Source organism: Colletes gigas, unplaced genomic scaffold (genome assembly GCF_013123115.1).
Source record: "Colletes gigas isolate AHSC1104 unplaced genomic scaffold, ASM1312311v1 Colletes_gigas_Sc00004, whole genome shotgun sequence".
Taxonomy (NCBI): Eukaryota; Metazoa; Arthropoda; class Insecta; order Hymenoptera; family Colletidae; genus Colletes; species Colletes gigas.
The window spans coordinates 3,866,120-3,881,308 of record NW_025106633.1 but is presented as its reverse complement, the minus strand read 5'-3'; the positions used below and the strand labels follow the sequence as shown (position 1 = coordinate 3,881,308).

General features: G+C 44.0%; 1 protein-coding gene across 1 annotated transcript in view; it reads left to right on the top strand.

Annotated features, from left to right (window-relative positions):
* Positions 1-14,835, top strand: part of LOC122405213 (homeobox protein EMX1-like) — a 41,585-nt gene extending 26,750 nt beyond the window's left edge. Inside the window, exon 3 of the mRNA XM_043409774.1 lies at positions 14,572-14,835. Within this exon, the coding sequence (XP_043265709.1) occupies positions 14,572-14,835 (264 nt within the window). The remainder of the gene's footprint in view (positions 1-14,571) is intronic.
* Positions 14,836-15,189: the final 354 nt, after the last annotated feature.

Here is a 15,189-nt window from a genome sequence, read left to right as displayed (position 1 = left end):
AGGGTCGTTCTTCGTATGTTCTCGATCTCTGCTAACACCTCGAGCGAAATCCCTGACTCTGCTCTCCTCTAATCGAATTTGGCTGTCGAACGGAGGTGCAAATTGGAGAAGATAACGGGTTACCGGGTAGCCAGAATTTCGTTTCGTTTATTTTTCGGGGGAAGATTCCTCGTGGTCGATGCGGTTGGTAATTTTGATTATAGCAGATATAGTCAGAGCGAGCTTATTTTCCTTTCGACAAACGTTTCGACCTTTAATTTGCGCTCCCTTCAATATAGTTATAACGAAAATCATATGTCTTCGTGCTTGTTACGGCGAAAGAGTTTGCCTATACATATAAGATTTGCAATTTAGTTTGTACGAATAACTTCCCCCGACCTCAAACACAATAGTACAGCCATCTGTTAAAATATCAGTATTAATTTCGTGTCATTTTTAGTTCACAAGATGAAAGGGCACGCTTTTTGAAGGTTAATTAAAACTAGCATTAATAATTTAAATTTAACTCTTTATTAAACATGCCGAGTCATTCTATTATACAATATATTTCTATATTACCTCACAGTTTTGGTCGTTTACGACACACATTCGTCTTCAGATACCAGTTATCACTCGATGACAATCACTTACTCATACTTAAACGAAATAATAGCTTAATTTGCTGCCAATTGGCGTACAAAACAAATAATACAACTATTTCCATACGTCGTAAAATATAGAATTATTATAACATAAAATATTTAAAGATGCAAAGTAGCTGATAATAATAACACAGCACAGCACTTGGCTGTACTTACGGTCGATAAACCGCGAATATTGAATAAACTAATGGAACGAAACGATAAATTGAAAAACGTAAAATTAAATTTGCAAGTCGTCGGTCGTAAATAATTTCTTAATTGAAACGCTATTGTCGCTCGAGAATATTTAGAAGTTGGTCAAACGACAATTTCATAATGGTTCGATGAACAAGAGGGTTTCCGAGCTAAAAATAAACACGTTCGTTGCAATCGCGCGTAATTGACCAACATTGTTGTTAAACGAGTGTCGTGTAAGTAGGTTCTTCGAGCCTCGATAACGAGTAAAGCGTTGGTGCGAACTTAGCATCAAATGCGGAGTATCGAGTGTCGTTTTGCATAATGTGGGAATTTCGCAGCCGTCGATCATCGATCGCACACGCGAAGAGACTCCGCAATAAAGCAGAACCAAAGAAAATAGTACAAAGGCCTGAAACGTTTGGGGGAAAAATCATTAAATGTATACTTTGAATTATTTTTGTCTCCCTTCTTTATCCTTGACACGTTCGTCCCCAATTATCGCGAATAATCGAGCCTCGTTTTGTATTTCCGTTCGTTTTGTGGAATGTAATTAGTCCCTGGGGAAATTAAGGCTCCTCTGATTTCTTGTTGCGCGATAATGACGCAGAAGAAAAAAAGAGTTTGGCAAAATTGTTAAATAAATTGTGAAATTTTCTGTGGAGTATCGAATGAGAAATACAAAATGAAGATTTCAAGGGAAAAAGAGTAAAAATACAACTACGAAATTGACTGAACCTGTAGAGTACGAAATTGCCTGTTTCTGATGTTTCGATGTAATCGTTCGATTAAACCGTTTTAATAAATAACCTAAAAATATTTTAGAAATGATTTGTATCAGTGCAGCAAGGTTTGAGAGTGTAAACGCGTGACAGCTCGTAAGCGTTGCGCGTCAGAACCAGTCAATTTGCATCGCCGCGATCGATTCGGTTGTTCGATTCTAATCGACGATCGCAGCGTTAAGAAACAATGTCACAACAACGTCGGCGAACAGTTTGAATGCAAAGCAGAAGGCGGGGACGCGAGTGGGTGAAAAAAAACAATGAAACACCAGTCAACTTCTTTATTACTTTAAAATGTGATCGAACGATTGACTGATGGATCGAACGTCGATCGAGCCGATGGACGCATGCACGTTCATCAGTAACCCAAGAAAGTACGCGTCTCGCGTTCGTTTGCAATTCAAACTAAACGCGTCGATTGCTAAACGTGTTCCGTTTGACTCAGTGTCATAATATCGTAACGATACCTTGTTAAAGCGATATTATTAGAAACCGATTTCCGAGCGATCGTACCGGGCCGAGAAAATATCGCCACGGTTATTTATCGTCAAAATGGCTGGTCGGGATTTCCGAACGCGTTTCCACGATGGTAGCAACGGGTGCACGAAACAACCACTTTGCATCTGAATACGAGCGTTATAAACTCGTCAATGACGACTCGTCGTCGATGGTCGTCTACTTTTGACATACTTGAGCTTATTCCACTTTGCTGGAAACCTTCAATTCGTTAATTTCTGTGCTCTCGATATTGTTTCAAATTACAGCGAGAGAATTAAAGGTATTGAATTATTCAGTGGAGCATGTATTATTCTACAGCATTTGCAACGGTTTCATTTTACTCGCCTACGTTAAAAACATCGAAGAAATGTTACCGGAAGTGATAATCGAAAGTCAGTTTCTTTAGGAGACGAAATTGGCGAATATCTAAAAATACTAGCACCAAAATCGGTTTAATATTATTAAAATTTTAAGAGAAGAGAGACAAAAGGAGTAATATTTAATAGATCCACTAAAATGTCTGACCCAGTACGACTGGTATCTACTGTCACAACTTCGTTTCGTACACATGAATGCAGAAACATTTTTCTAAGCCCTAATCTTATCCTCCAAGGTTGTTTCAACCAAAGAACGATCGTAATAGAAGAATCGTAGCTCGTTGCAGGGTTTTCGATCGTTCGACACAGATTTCGAAGCGTTTTCAACGAGGCGCGTTTCACCCCGCGTACGTTCACGAGTCTCGCAACGACAGTTGATGACCCTCGAGTTATTCCACGCGCTAATCAGAAACTATAATTAGCGTGTAATGGAGGGGGCAAGTCCGCGAATCGGTCGCATAATTGCGCCAGGAAGAGGAGGCCACGTTCACATACAATATCGGATGACAGCGCATTCGCAATGCTTTATTCTTAGTCCAGCGACGACACGCCTCATTATGCATAGAGAATCCGCACGCGGCCTGCATAATATGCAAAACTTCTTTCCATTACCGTCCAGCGGGCAGCGTAATACACCGGGCGAAAGGGTACGCGATTCGACCGGGAATAGCAGCCTCCCGAGATATTATATCGCGTTCCGCGTCCTTCTCGGCCATAGTTCTTTTTTTTCGTTTCATTTTGCCTTCGCGTTTCGTCGCCGCAGGAACGCGGAATTTCGAGAACCGTACGGTACCCGGCGGTGATTCATCGCCGCGAGTCGCTGAACGAAACGTATTCCGCGAACACGTGAACCGGTCGACACGCAAATTTTTCACCGTCTTCCGCCTCGAGTCGGTCCGCCAAGTTCAAAGTATCCTCGCACTTCGATCCATTTATCGTCGTTCACTCTAGTTTCTTAGCCATCGACGTCTCGTTGGGCAAATAAGCAGTTGCAAAGGACAACGAAACAAGTCACTCCCCTAACTGGAAATTATCTGTAAACATCACTGTCTAACGCGTTAAAAGAACGCTAAACAATTGACATCATCGTAGGTACATGTTTCACTTCAAATACGAGAACAACGAAAGAAGTAACATCGTCATATTTCACTTCAATACGAGAAATGATAACTGAATCCGTGTGTAAATTACCGGAACAAAAGTGAAAATGTTTCTCCGGTCAGTCGTGAGAAAGATCAGCTACGCGTGTCCAGTAGAATTTAAATATCGACGAGCGGAAACATAGGAACGGATTAGCATAATTTCTGCGAACCAAGACGAAAAAAAACGACCGAAAAAATTGTTCGACCAAAGGATCGCATCGACGGAATAATTTTGCGCGGTCGAGTTTTGAATGGTATCTGCGGTGGATCGAGGCGATATTTTCTGGCGCGTCGTCGAGCAGAGATAAAGGACGAAAGATGCGTGTCGCGGGTCGAGAAGGAGGTAACGTTCGCCGCGTAAATTCAGCCGTTTTAATTACCCATTGTTTCCCAGGGATACACCCTCCTACCGTGGCTCGCGAACCGTAGAAACGAGACAAGCAATATCGTTTTTATTGCGGCACGATAAGCGGGCTCGTAAACACGAACTGGTCTTGACGCGAAACAGCTCTCGATAATGCCCGGTAAATACGTTGTAACGATTAGTGGCGAACAGATGCGAATCGCCGCGGCCGTGGCCATTTCCACGCGCGATCGAGGGAACCGGGTGTGGACCGGTGCTTGCATTAAAGTCTCCGGCGAGGAGCTTCGACCGCAAGGCGCGCGATAATTGCGCTATTCGACGAAAAAGAACGTTTCCCTTTTGCTCGCTAAGAAATTCCTGGTTGGTCTTGCGCGTTTCGATCGCTGGAATCACGATCCGCTGATAGAACTCGTCCACCTTGTCAGATTTTCGGGGAAACGATGCGTCAAATCGAACGAAATCTGATTTTTCAAACTGTAGGTATTAAAACAATGTATTTACATTCTAAAAAATTAGTCGTTACATGTTACTGTTATTGTGTTCTTGATAGACTGAGCCTCGATAGTATTGACTAATAAAATATGGAGAAATAAGTATGTGATTGAGGGAAGGTTGAACAAAATTGAGTATCTAGGATTTGACTGAAATTTTTTTGTCTGATCATATAGAGCAACATATATAGTACAATTTACAATAGTTTTCGTATAATAATTACTTGTCGTTTTTCACGATTATTTAAAGAAAATCAAATTACCCTCTCATCAACGATTAAAAATTGATTTATTCAATGTGAAAGTGCTCAATTTCCCATTGCCATGCCATGTACAATACGTAGTATAATTTTGTTACTATAAAAAAGAGATGACAACTAATTTTTATTGTATTCTTGAGAAGAATAATCACAAACGATGTATAGAGAACGTGAACAGTAATAGTGTGTGTAAGAGTAAGTTTGGTTCGTTTTCGAAAAAGTCATATTCCCGAAAGAGGCCGATGGGTCTCGAAACGATCGGCGAATTCAAAGGGTCCACCCCGTTGGTCAAAGAGAGCCGAAACGCGGACGATTCCCGATTCGAACGATCGGCGTAAACGATAGGCGCGGTGCTCGTCGTCGGAGCCGATTCTCTCGTTCGCTCCTCATCCCTTTTGGATGGAACGGGGCGCAGAGGGGGGAGAACGTTGGTTTTCTCGTCACGATCCGGGCATGTCACTGTCGTGTGTCGTCGACTTCGTGTGCATACTGTCGGCCTCGGCCTCTCGAGGAAGCTCCTCGAGTCGATTCGAGATCGAGCGAAGAAATCGTTACACTTCGGGACGAGAATTGCGTTCGCCTCGATCCTAGCTTTCCATTCCCTGCTATAACTCTTTGTCCACTAAAGTATTACACGTTTTCTTCCCAAAGCAGACTCCCAGGTGTCGATAGTCCTCTACCTTTTCCTGAAATTTCAATCATTAGTATATCTATGATCCGATTATGCACGTGGAATCTCCACAGGTTTGGTAATCTAGATTCTATGTTTTATTTATTTATTTTAAGGGATTTGAAAAAAAGAATGAAACATTTCATATTTTTTAATGATAAAAGGTTAGGTATAATGTATGGTTTGTCGCTGGAATATTACAAAAATTTTACTTTGCTTATTATCGTGTATAAATATTCGATCTTATTAGCTACGGGATCGATCGATATTTGATCAATGTTTCTGTCATATTGGTTCGCTGTTTTCTCTCTGTGAAGGTCCTACCTGCCGCTGCTAATCCACGCAGGTGTCGCGCCCTCGTTCGAAACGTGACGCTCGGCATTTTGTTAGCAAAACATCGTCCCCCTTTTTTAATCCCCGCGGAACTCCAGGCGTTTTATTGACGAAAAAAGCCGGCGATCCCGTCGGTAAATACACGACGGCGAAAAAAAAATGTGTGTTCGACGAAATTGGCGTCCCCGTACGCCGTCGTGACGCTCGATCTCGATTGAACGAAACGTCCACCCCTGCGATTCACCCCCCCTGTATCGGCGAGACCTTTCTTCGCGCGATGAAATTGACTAGTGGTTCGCAAGTCGACCATAGTCTTTATTCCAATTGGTGAAACCTCATTTTTCAGTGACAAAAATTTCTTAAAGGGTTGAAACATTAATTCTAGTACGGAATTTATTAGCGATCCTTTGGAATTTTTTGAGGGTAAACACCGAAATATTTTTGTATTTACTTTGAACACGTATATTTAGATCTATGTTTGGAGAATACGTACAATTTTTTGCACAGAAAAATATTCAATATTTCAGAAGTTATGATAATTTTAGTAAAGGTCCTTCAAAAAGGGTGTTTTTTCTGTGTATTTCTTGTCTTTAACGTGTTAAAAACGACACTAAAATGCTTAGGATTTGGAGAATCGTGCTTCAAGAAATAGAAGAAACTTACATTTGAATTTTCCAAGTACTGTTTATTGTTAAAAATTGAGAGACCCAAATGGGCGACTGCAGTACCGGAAATCAGTGGTACCGTTGGTTTCGTCCACCATTTGTTATTCGAATGAAATTTCGCCCGTTCGCTGCTCCTTCTGCACGTAACAGCGAATGTTTCCGTCATTAGTTTCTTGAAACTGGCAACAGGTCCGGTATAATTATCAAAACAAAACGACGAGTAGTGCAGGCGAGATTACAGGTTTCTCGAGTATGGCAGAACTCTCGAAACGTACGGAAGCCACAAAAGGCATTGGGTGTCGATACGATTCTCGCGTGTCGATTCAGCATTGTATCGTAGTAACGACGTCATCAACAGTTCCACGCGTCTTAAATCCTTTGAATGGCGTGGGTCCATCGTTCGACTAAAGAGACGCGTTGCAGCTCTGCAGCATCCCGATAGAAACTCATTCCAATTCGATAACAAATAATACATACATTTATACGAACTGTTTCTCAATTATTTTCGTATCTAGAATATTAATGTTCTGACTGGTAGTCGAGATTCACTGAAATATTGTAACATTTGTACTAAGCAAACAAAATTCAGTGATAAGGGCATATCTTTTCGTACCCTGAAAATTAGTTGAATCTCAAATATTGGAACGTGTCTGTTTTCGTTTTTGAAGAAATATCGAGAAGTGCAAAGAACTTCGTGTCTCTGATTTTTTCGAAACGATGCTCTCGGAGCTCTCGAACGTGTCTCACGCGATCGTTTCTGGGCCCGTTACAAAGGCCCGGTCCAGGAAGAGCAATCCCCGTTGTTCATCGGTAATAAAACGTTTGCGTTCCGGCGAATGGTATATCCGCGTGAAATTGTCTCCCCCTCGAACGCTCGATCACGCTCAATTTCGTCCTAACAAAACACGAGGATGGACGCGCGTGTGCGTGGCTGTCGACAATTGAAAAATAATATCGTCCAGTTTATTTAGCCGCGCGATCGGGAGGGGTGGGGCCGCGGGATCGCCGGGACGCACGGGGGATTAAAAATAATGTTTCGAGCGTGACTGGCCAGCCCCCGAGGGATTACGGAACTGCGTCGTCCGTCGCGATTGGCCCGGGGATGCAACCCCCGGAGATTTTATTCGGGGCTCGTCCCCGCGAAACGAGGGGGGGAAAAAAACGAAACCCAACCCCTCGTTCGCCTGTTATTCTATCGTATCCGCTCGAACTGGCGTCGTTCAACCCCTCCCCCCCCCCCCCTCCCCCGGGGGGTTGGTTTGCTTAATTCTTGTCGCTCAATTTTGGGGGTTGCGTCACAGGAATGATTTTGGGAAAATCGTCGATCCTGCAAAGAATCGTGAAACGTCGTCAACAATTTTATTTAAGCAATAGTTGATATCATAGAATAAACTACCCTTCTTTACGAGTATGTAATTCGGATTATCTTTCGAGCAAACTCTGCAGAGAAGCAGCGTTAAACTTTGAATTTGTTCTCCCCCATTCGACTACGAGACATTATAATAAACAACAGTGGCAATTTAATGGAACGAAAGGAACGGTCGAGAAAAATTGTACCGCGCGAAGTCGATGGAACAAGAGGAACGAAACGAGCGGGTCGCGTCGCGAAACGCAATACGGGATTTAATTAAACCCGATTGATAATTGATACTCTAATTACGGCCGCGTCTGGTCGGTCTCGTTACGATCCGTCGCGCGAGAAAGCGTCAATGGCACGAGAGGGGGGAGAAAAAAAGGGGCGAAAGAAGGGGAAGAAAGGCAACGGGGAGCGTTGGAGGCCTAATCTACCGGAGTCTTTACGTTCCCTGTTAAATATAATTACGTTTATTGCCGGCGTGCGCGCCGATTGGCTCTTTTTATTGCAGCAGGAAATTGGATATTCGCTAATGGAAATTAATACCGCGATTGTGCTTCACTATTTCCTTTTCGTCGATCTCGATGCTGGCGGACCGTCTCGAAACGCGAGCCAGACGGGTTTCGTTGGATATTATATGGAACCCTAGTTTATCGACTGATAGATCGACGAATTATTACCCAAATCGCGACATCTCATATCGCAGTATATGTTTTTCCTTTTGTATTGTGATGAGCTTGGGCGGGCGCTCACTCTGTCTTTAACTACACGCGTGTAAAGACCGCCATTAGCCGAGTGTTATTAGCCAAGTGTGTCTCGATATTGTATTCGAAACACAGACAATTATTTGCGGCATAAATCCCTGTGCACTAAATAATCCAACAGGTTTTATTATAATTAAAGCTCCGGGACTTTCGCGCAATTTATAGACCGAGGTTCCAATAAATTTGAGAAAATGGCCGCGCGAAACTTTATCGCGATCCTCCGGAAGATCCTCTGCGAGTTTCATTATTGGTCGAGCTTCGGGCTGCCGAGGCAACTTCGTCGATTTCGTTTTTTTAAACCATTTTCTGTAGACTGGTTTACTTGGAGCTGCGGTTTAAGGTGGAAAAAATTGCTCCAAAATTGACAAAAATTTCTAATTTCTTCATATACGCGTCACACGATGTTTCTTATCGTAATCTAACGACACGTATGGGTGCTAGTTTGCAAGAATGCTTGTTTTACTTGGTTCGTATGTTTCAAATGTACAGACTGTCCAAAAAGGGTGGGGCCAAACTGCGTTTATAATATTACGTTCATACGAATTTTTTTCGTATATTTGGCCTCAGTAACAGATAGTGTAAGTTTGTCTAATTAGTTATATATTATGTTAAATGAAGGTCCTGGGCTGTGGTGGACGCGTCAAATCGAAAAAAACTTTCGCGAATTATCTCGACAGAAAAATGGCACAAATGGTACGAATGGTGATAGGGAGATTTTACATAAGAAACTCTCAGTAAAGAGTGTGCAGTTATCCGGGTATTTGGCTTTATCAGCAGTCGCTGAAGCTCCAACAAAAAAAATGGTACAAATGGTGAAGCAGTTAGCCGGGTATTTGGCGTTATCAGGAGTTGAGGCACCGCAACAGGGGGCGTTCGTGGGGAGGGGAAGAGCGAAACCTAAGCCTAATCGGCGATGGATGGTCGGGATCAACTTGCATGGCCTTGTAGGTCTTCTGGCGCGGAGTATCGGTAGAGGATACGGACGGGGCATCTGCGTTTGGAAGTTCGGCAAAAATAATGGCATGGGAACGGCTCGCCGCGGGATCGAGATAACCGATCGAGAACTCGACGTGCTCGCGGAGCGTTCTCGCGCCGCCCGATCGATCGAATTACCGCGCGGATTACGGATTACGGTTAATATCTATCCGCGGCGATCGGGGATCGCGAAAAATTGCGCGAGGACGTCGGCGAGGGTTGAAACGTCCGTCGATCCTGTCCGTGAGATAACGAGAGTACGCGTGTACCGCACCGGGGGAAAAGCGATCACGTCCGCCAGCGAGCGAGCGACCAGCCTCCGGCGGGAGCCGCATAATTGAAGCTGTTCCTGGAACGCGTCTAAGTGACAGGTGAACACCTTATACGCGAACGCCGGGGACTCGTGACGGTCCTCCTCGTTCGCCGTCGGTCCGCTTTGGACGCACAGGTGCGCGAGGACGGACCCCGCCGCGACGGGGATCGTCCTTTTCGTCGCGGCACCTGCGCGAAACAGCATCGTCGGAAAAGGAGTCGCGGACCTGACGAGCTCTTCGGGATGCCTGTCCATATTTGCGTTTCGGAAATTCCGACGATTGATAACGGACTGCGGGCGTAATTGGCCGCCAGGGCCAATTGCTCTGCCTCCACGGGCATCCGATCGACGGACATTTTCAAATATCCCCGCTGCTCGCGCAACTCCCGTTCGTTTCGTTTTGGGCCTTTCTCCTAATTTTGGTCGGTTAAACAATACTACTTAATCGACCCTTTTTACAAATTTGTGTAGCTAGAATAACAAAATTAACCGATGTACATTGTTCCTCCGATATTTTGAGGATTTTGAATGGAAGGATATCTTATTATTTACTAATTTGAACAGAAAAGTTCGACAGCCATGTCTTTCACTCCCGGAACTGAAACAATTCATTCTCAAGCTGAAACGTTAAAGGAAATAAATTTGAACAGAGTTCATGAATTTTAGCGTACGACGAGAGTAGATACTAAGACAAATTTTTAATTTATGCAGTTTATAGTTGTTTAAAATCAGAGTTTTGGTCCAGCAGTCAACGTGTAAGAATAGAAGTGCACTTTGTTTTGCCATTTTTGAAAAATTATGTCAGTTTCCTTTAAAATATGCAAAATGGTTGCCCCGAACGGCTGAAAAGGCCGCGGGTTTCCCATCCCCGGTTTAGATCGTTTGCTGGATAGCTTTGAGGTTCGGGAGATCGACCGATCCTGTTCAGACCGTTTTGAGCTGGTCTATGATCGAACATCTCGAGGATTCGTTTCGAGCTTGAGTGATCGTTGGTATGATTATCGCGCGGAGGTTGTTTCCTGGATCGAACATCGCCTCTTGATATATTGTACGCTTTCCTACGCATTCATCTACCTGCCCAACTTTGATCAAACAAAACTCCGTGATCCTATTATTCATTCTACTATTCGATCAAACTATCAGAATTTTTCTTCCTTGGGATATTTTTTAAATCATAAATCATCGTTTCTTTTAGAAAAAAAATACACATAAATTCTATCACTTTTTTAATTGTTTCCAAATATTTCTCTGTCTAATTTGACCATTATTTTGTATTTAATTTTAGTCCATAAATGACTTTGTCATATTTAACTGCTTGTTAAAAAGTTGTAGAAGTTCGTGAAAATCGATTAATTTTATCCCCGTTCGATCAAATAATTTGTTTTCCTCCGTTTAATGTAGCATCTTTCGTGTTTCTTCGCAAAAACCGAACGATCTTCAATGTTCTTCTTTGAGGAGAGACGTACAATTAGTTTCTTTTAACGATCTTCGAGCCGACCGTTTACTAACTCCTTTTGCAACATCGTTTTATAATGATTTTGCTGCCCCTGATGCCATGATTGCTACTTCTGTAGCAATGTACCTTGTCAATCTGTTCCTCTCGTGGCAGGATAATAACTTCGGACGTCCTCCTGCGGATGCAGGATCTTCGTTGCAATATTGTTTTCGTGCCTTTTCGAAACGCTGACTGACGGACGATTTTTTTGCAATTTGTCGCGTCGATAGGCCGCTTCGTAGTCAAGAAATTACACGAATCTTCAAGTCTCATGATAGCGATTCTACAAAATCCTTTACACAGTATATGGAAAAAAGCTCGTATTAAAGATTAAAAGGAAAAGAATATATTTTCCAAAGGTCACAATTATATCACAACTTCAAAGTAGTAAAGTAGCAAACTAGCCAGAATTTTGTTCGTAATTATATTGAAAAACTGAAAGAGGAAGAAGTTTTTTCTAACCAACATAATAGCGTGGTAATTTTCAAGAAACTATCTTTAAACGCTACATATTTTTCTCCACGACACAGCTTGTACAAAGACAAATTTAATTATATCCGTTCCACCGTAGTGTCTTCCCATGGTTAATCTCGCCTCGAAACGAGCCGTCTGTCGGCCAGCGCGAGCAATTAGCCTCGAAATTAATGGCGGGTCCGAGGAGTAGTCGCGGACGAAATTTCGCGTCGAACAAGGTGGTAACCGTGTACCTACTCCAGGGAACTTTTCGAGGATTGTGGCACTTAACGGATGATTAAGAGGGCAAATAGAGAGCACCCCCGTTAACAGTGCGGTAGCTTCATCCCCAGGAACCTGTCCCCACGGCTCTGGCCGCTTCTAACGCTCCCTGCAGGACCCTAGTCGTACGTTTAATCGAGTTACCCCCATTTCGTAATCACCCTCTGTCCCCGAGGGTTGCCATGGAGACCGCGGGCGGTCCTGAAACCCGATTGGCGGATCTTCACGCACGCGAAAACCCCGGCCACCCCTTTCCGCCTCCTATACGGTGGCCCGTTCCCCGGGATCAGCTCGACGTTTCAACCCCCTTCGACCCCTCTCCCAATTTCTCCTCTTCCCCCGATTCTGTCTCTCTCTTTACGAGCAACCCTCCTCGGCGTTGGATTTACACACTCCAGCCAGCTGGATTTACACTCGGTTTAACTGAGTTTACCCTCCGTCAGCCCTGTGGAGCCGCGCTTCATCGATGCCAGTATTTTACGGGGGCGCGTTGTAAAAATCGCATAAAAGCTTCCAGCAGCTTGGACGATTTATGCCGCGACGCCGCGCCACGACGTACGCGATTTTATTCGACCACCGAGCACCCATCCGCCGGGTTTCGTCGCCCCGTGTAACCGAATTTTCGTCATCGACCCGTGGGAAAGGTGCACGCGACCAAAGGTGCCTTCAAACTTAAGATATTTCACACTGAAAAGTACTTGCAACGCCTGGAATATCTTTCTATCTCCCAACAATACATTTCCGTACTCGATTTTAGTTCAAAATTTGAGTTATTCAGATTTTCCTGTACTCTTTTATGAAAAGGAATCTGTATATATTATGTTTTCGGTAAGGAATTTTTTTCTCGAAACTGAGCAGGATTTTGGGGGTATGTCTGTTAACCAAAAATGATTGTAATCGACCCCCGCAATTGAAAATAATTTTTTTAGAATGATTTGAAATTTTTTAATTTTGGCACCTAACCCCTGTCGATTTTTCTTAAAAATTCGATATATATACATAATATTTACCAAAGAATGGTCGAAGTAAATATACCCCGTGTGTCGTATAATCGGAACTCTACTGTACTCTATTTATGAAAAGAAATTCGATACTTTATCACCCAGAAACGTACGAAATTTTAGTCCACACCTTCGGTACACATTTTCGAATGAAATAAGTTTCGTGAAAACGTGACACACATTGCTAGAGAAAGCAAGGTGAAAGGGCGAGGTTCGGCGAATTACCGAGTGTTGCAACCATCCACGAATCAGCGTAACTCGACACCATGCGGCTCGAAGATTTACTATACTATTAACGACAAACCTGAGCACCGTAAAATGGTCGCCCCGTTCACCGTGGATTGCGTAAGATTAAATTCCCAAATTTTTCGTCGCCTAAACATTTACGTGCATGAAAATATAACGAAAAATAAAATCTCTGAAAGACAGGAGGAATAAAAATTGAGGAGCCCTTAAAAAATGCTCGACGAGACGCTTGAAATCGCGTGGCAATAAAGCGTAAACGGTTCGGCGCGCGTCATTTCGTTCGACTATCGATTCCGTGGGGCGAGTCCCCGAAGGGGTGTCCCGACCCTCGACCTCCGCGAGGCTTGCCAAATTAAGTGGCAACTAGTTATAAGCCGCCCCAGTGTATCAAGGAACCACCCTTAAACGGGGTGTATCCGGTTACAATGGTCCGTGTCAGTGACGCGGAACCCCACGGCGAGGAAAAAAAAGGGATGAAACGACTCCCCGACGATGGGGAGACTCCTAAAGCCAGAACCAACCATTGTCCACGAATTGACTGTTAGATACACATTGTCCTGTTCGCGCTTCTTCGGGAGAAAAGGGTTGAAAGGGCTCCCATTTTCGAACTATCAACGCGTGAAATCGGCATTGTCGCGGCGAAAGTGGAAAATAGGTACGGAGGGCACGGATGTTTGCCTAACATCGGATCCAACGTGGTTTTGACGAGACCCGGATTAGCCTACGTCCGGGGGATCATGCTCGCGGACGATCGTCTCGCGATGGGGTGGAAACTGTTTACGAGCACGGACTCGCAGACCGATTCACTCGGGTAATGGGAATTGGGCGCGGGGGATGAAGATGGTAAGCCCCGGAGCTTGTGATTACTAATCACTGAGTCATGGTAGACTGTTTGTTTTGTATAGTTTACAAAATTGTTAGCGTTACCAACTCTTTGGTAACCCCTCGAAACTGGGGTAGATTGCTGTTGCAAGGTTTTACAGTTGAAATTAACCCTTTTGCAAATTAAATTTACCTACTTTCAGTGGTAAATGAATATCTCGTGTTGGTGCAATAAAATTTTCATTTCGAAGCAATACCTCTACAATCGTATTTAAATTGTATGCCCCACGAAAACTTGATTGGTAAAAGTGTAAATATGATTTACAAAGGGGTTAATTTGGTATATATTTAAAACAAATTCTCTTTACAATTCTCTACAAATTCTCTAGAATTAAAAAGGTAAATTAACCCATATTTTAGGTATTAGAAATAGAAGCTAACCGTAAGGGAAATGGTTTTGTCGTTGCAGGTGAAGGTCTGGTTCCAAAACCGACGAACGAAGCACAAGAGGATGCAGCAGGAGGAGGAGGCGAAGGCGCAGCAGCAATCGGGTGGCGGAGGTGGCGGGGGTGGGGGCGGGGGCGGGAACGGGAACAACAACGCGAACAACAAAAACACCCATCACGTGAGCAAGTGGCAGCAAGAGACCGGTGACTATCACCACGAGGAGGAGGAGGAAGAGGAGCACATCGATCCGGAGGCCGAGGAGTGTTCGAGCGGTTCCGAAGCGTAGCTAGACGTTCTGTGCCTGGACTAAGGCGCCGGAAGTTCCGTCTGACCGACGAGAAACCTCCTCGAGATCCGATCGTTCGATCGTCACCTCCCAGCTCCGGTCGAATCCTAACGGAGGATCTGTTTCGTGGATTTTTGGGGCGATTCCTGACGGAGCCGCGCGATGATCGATGGAGTCGCGCGGGAAAATGGCCGAGGAATCGACGATTCGAGCGGAATCGGTGACTTGGAATTGTTTCGAATAGTTTCCCATGGTGGAATTGCCGGGTCAGAGATTAGTTTACTACAGATTTCCAAAGATTGCGCGGATGGCGAGACCCGGGAGTTCCCCGGAGGGTCGTTTGAAGAGAATCGA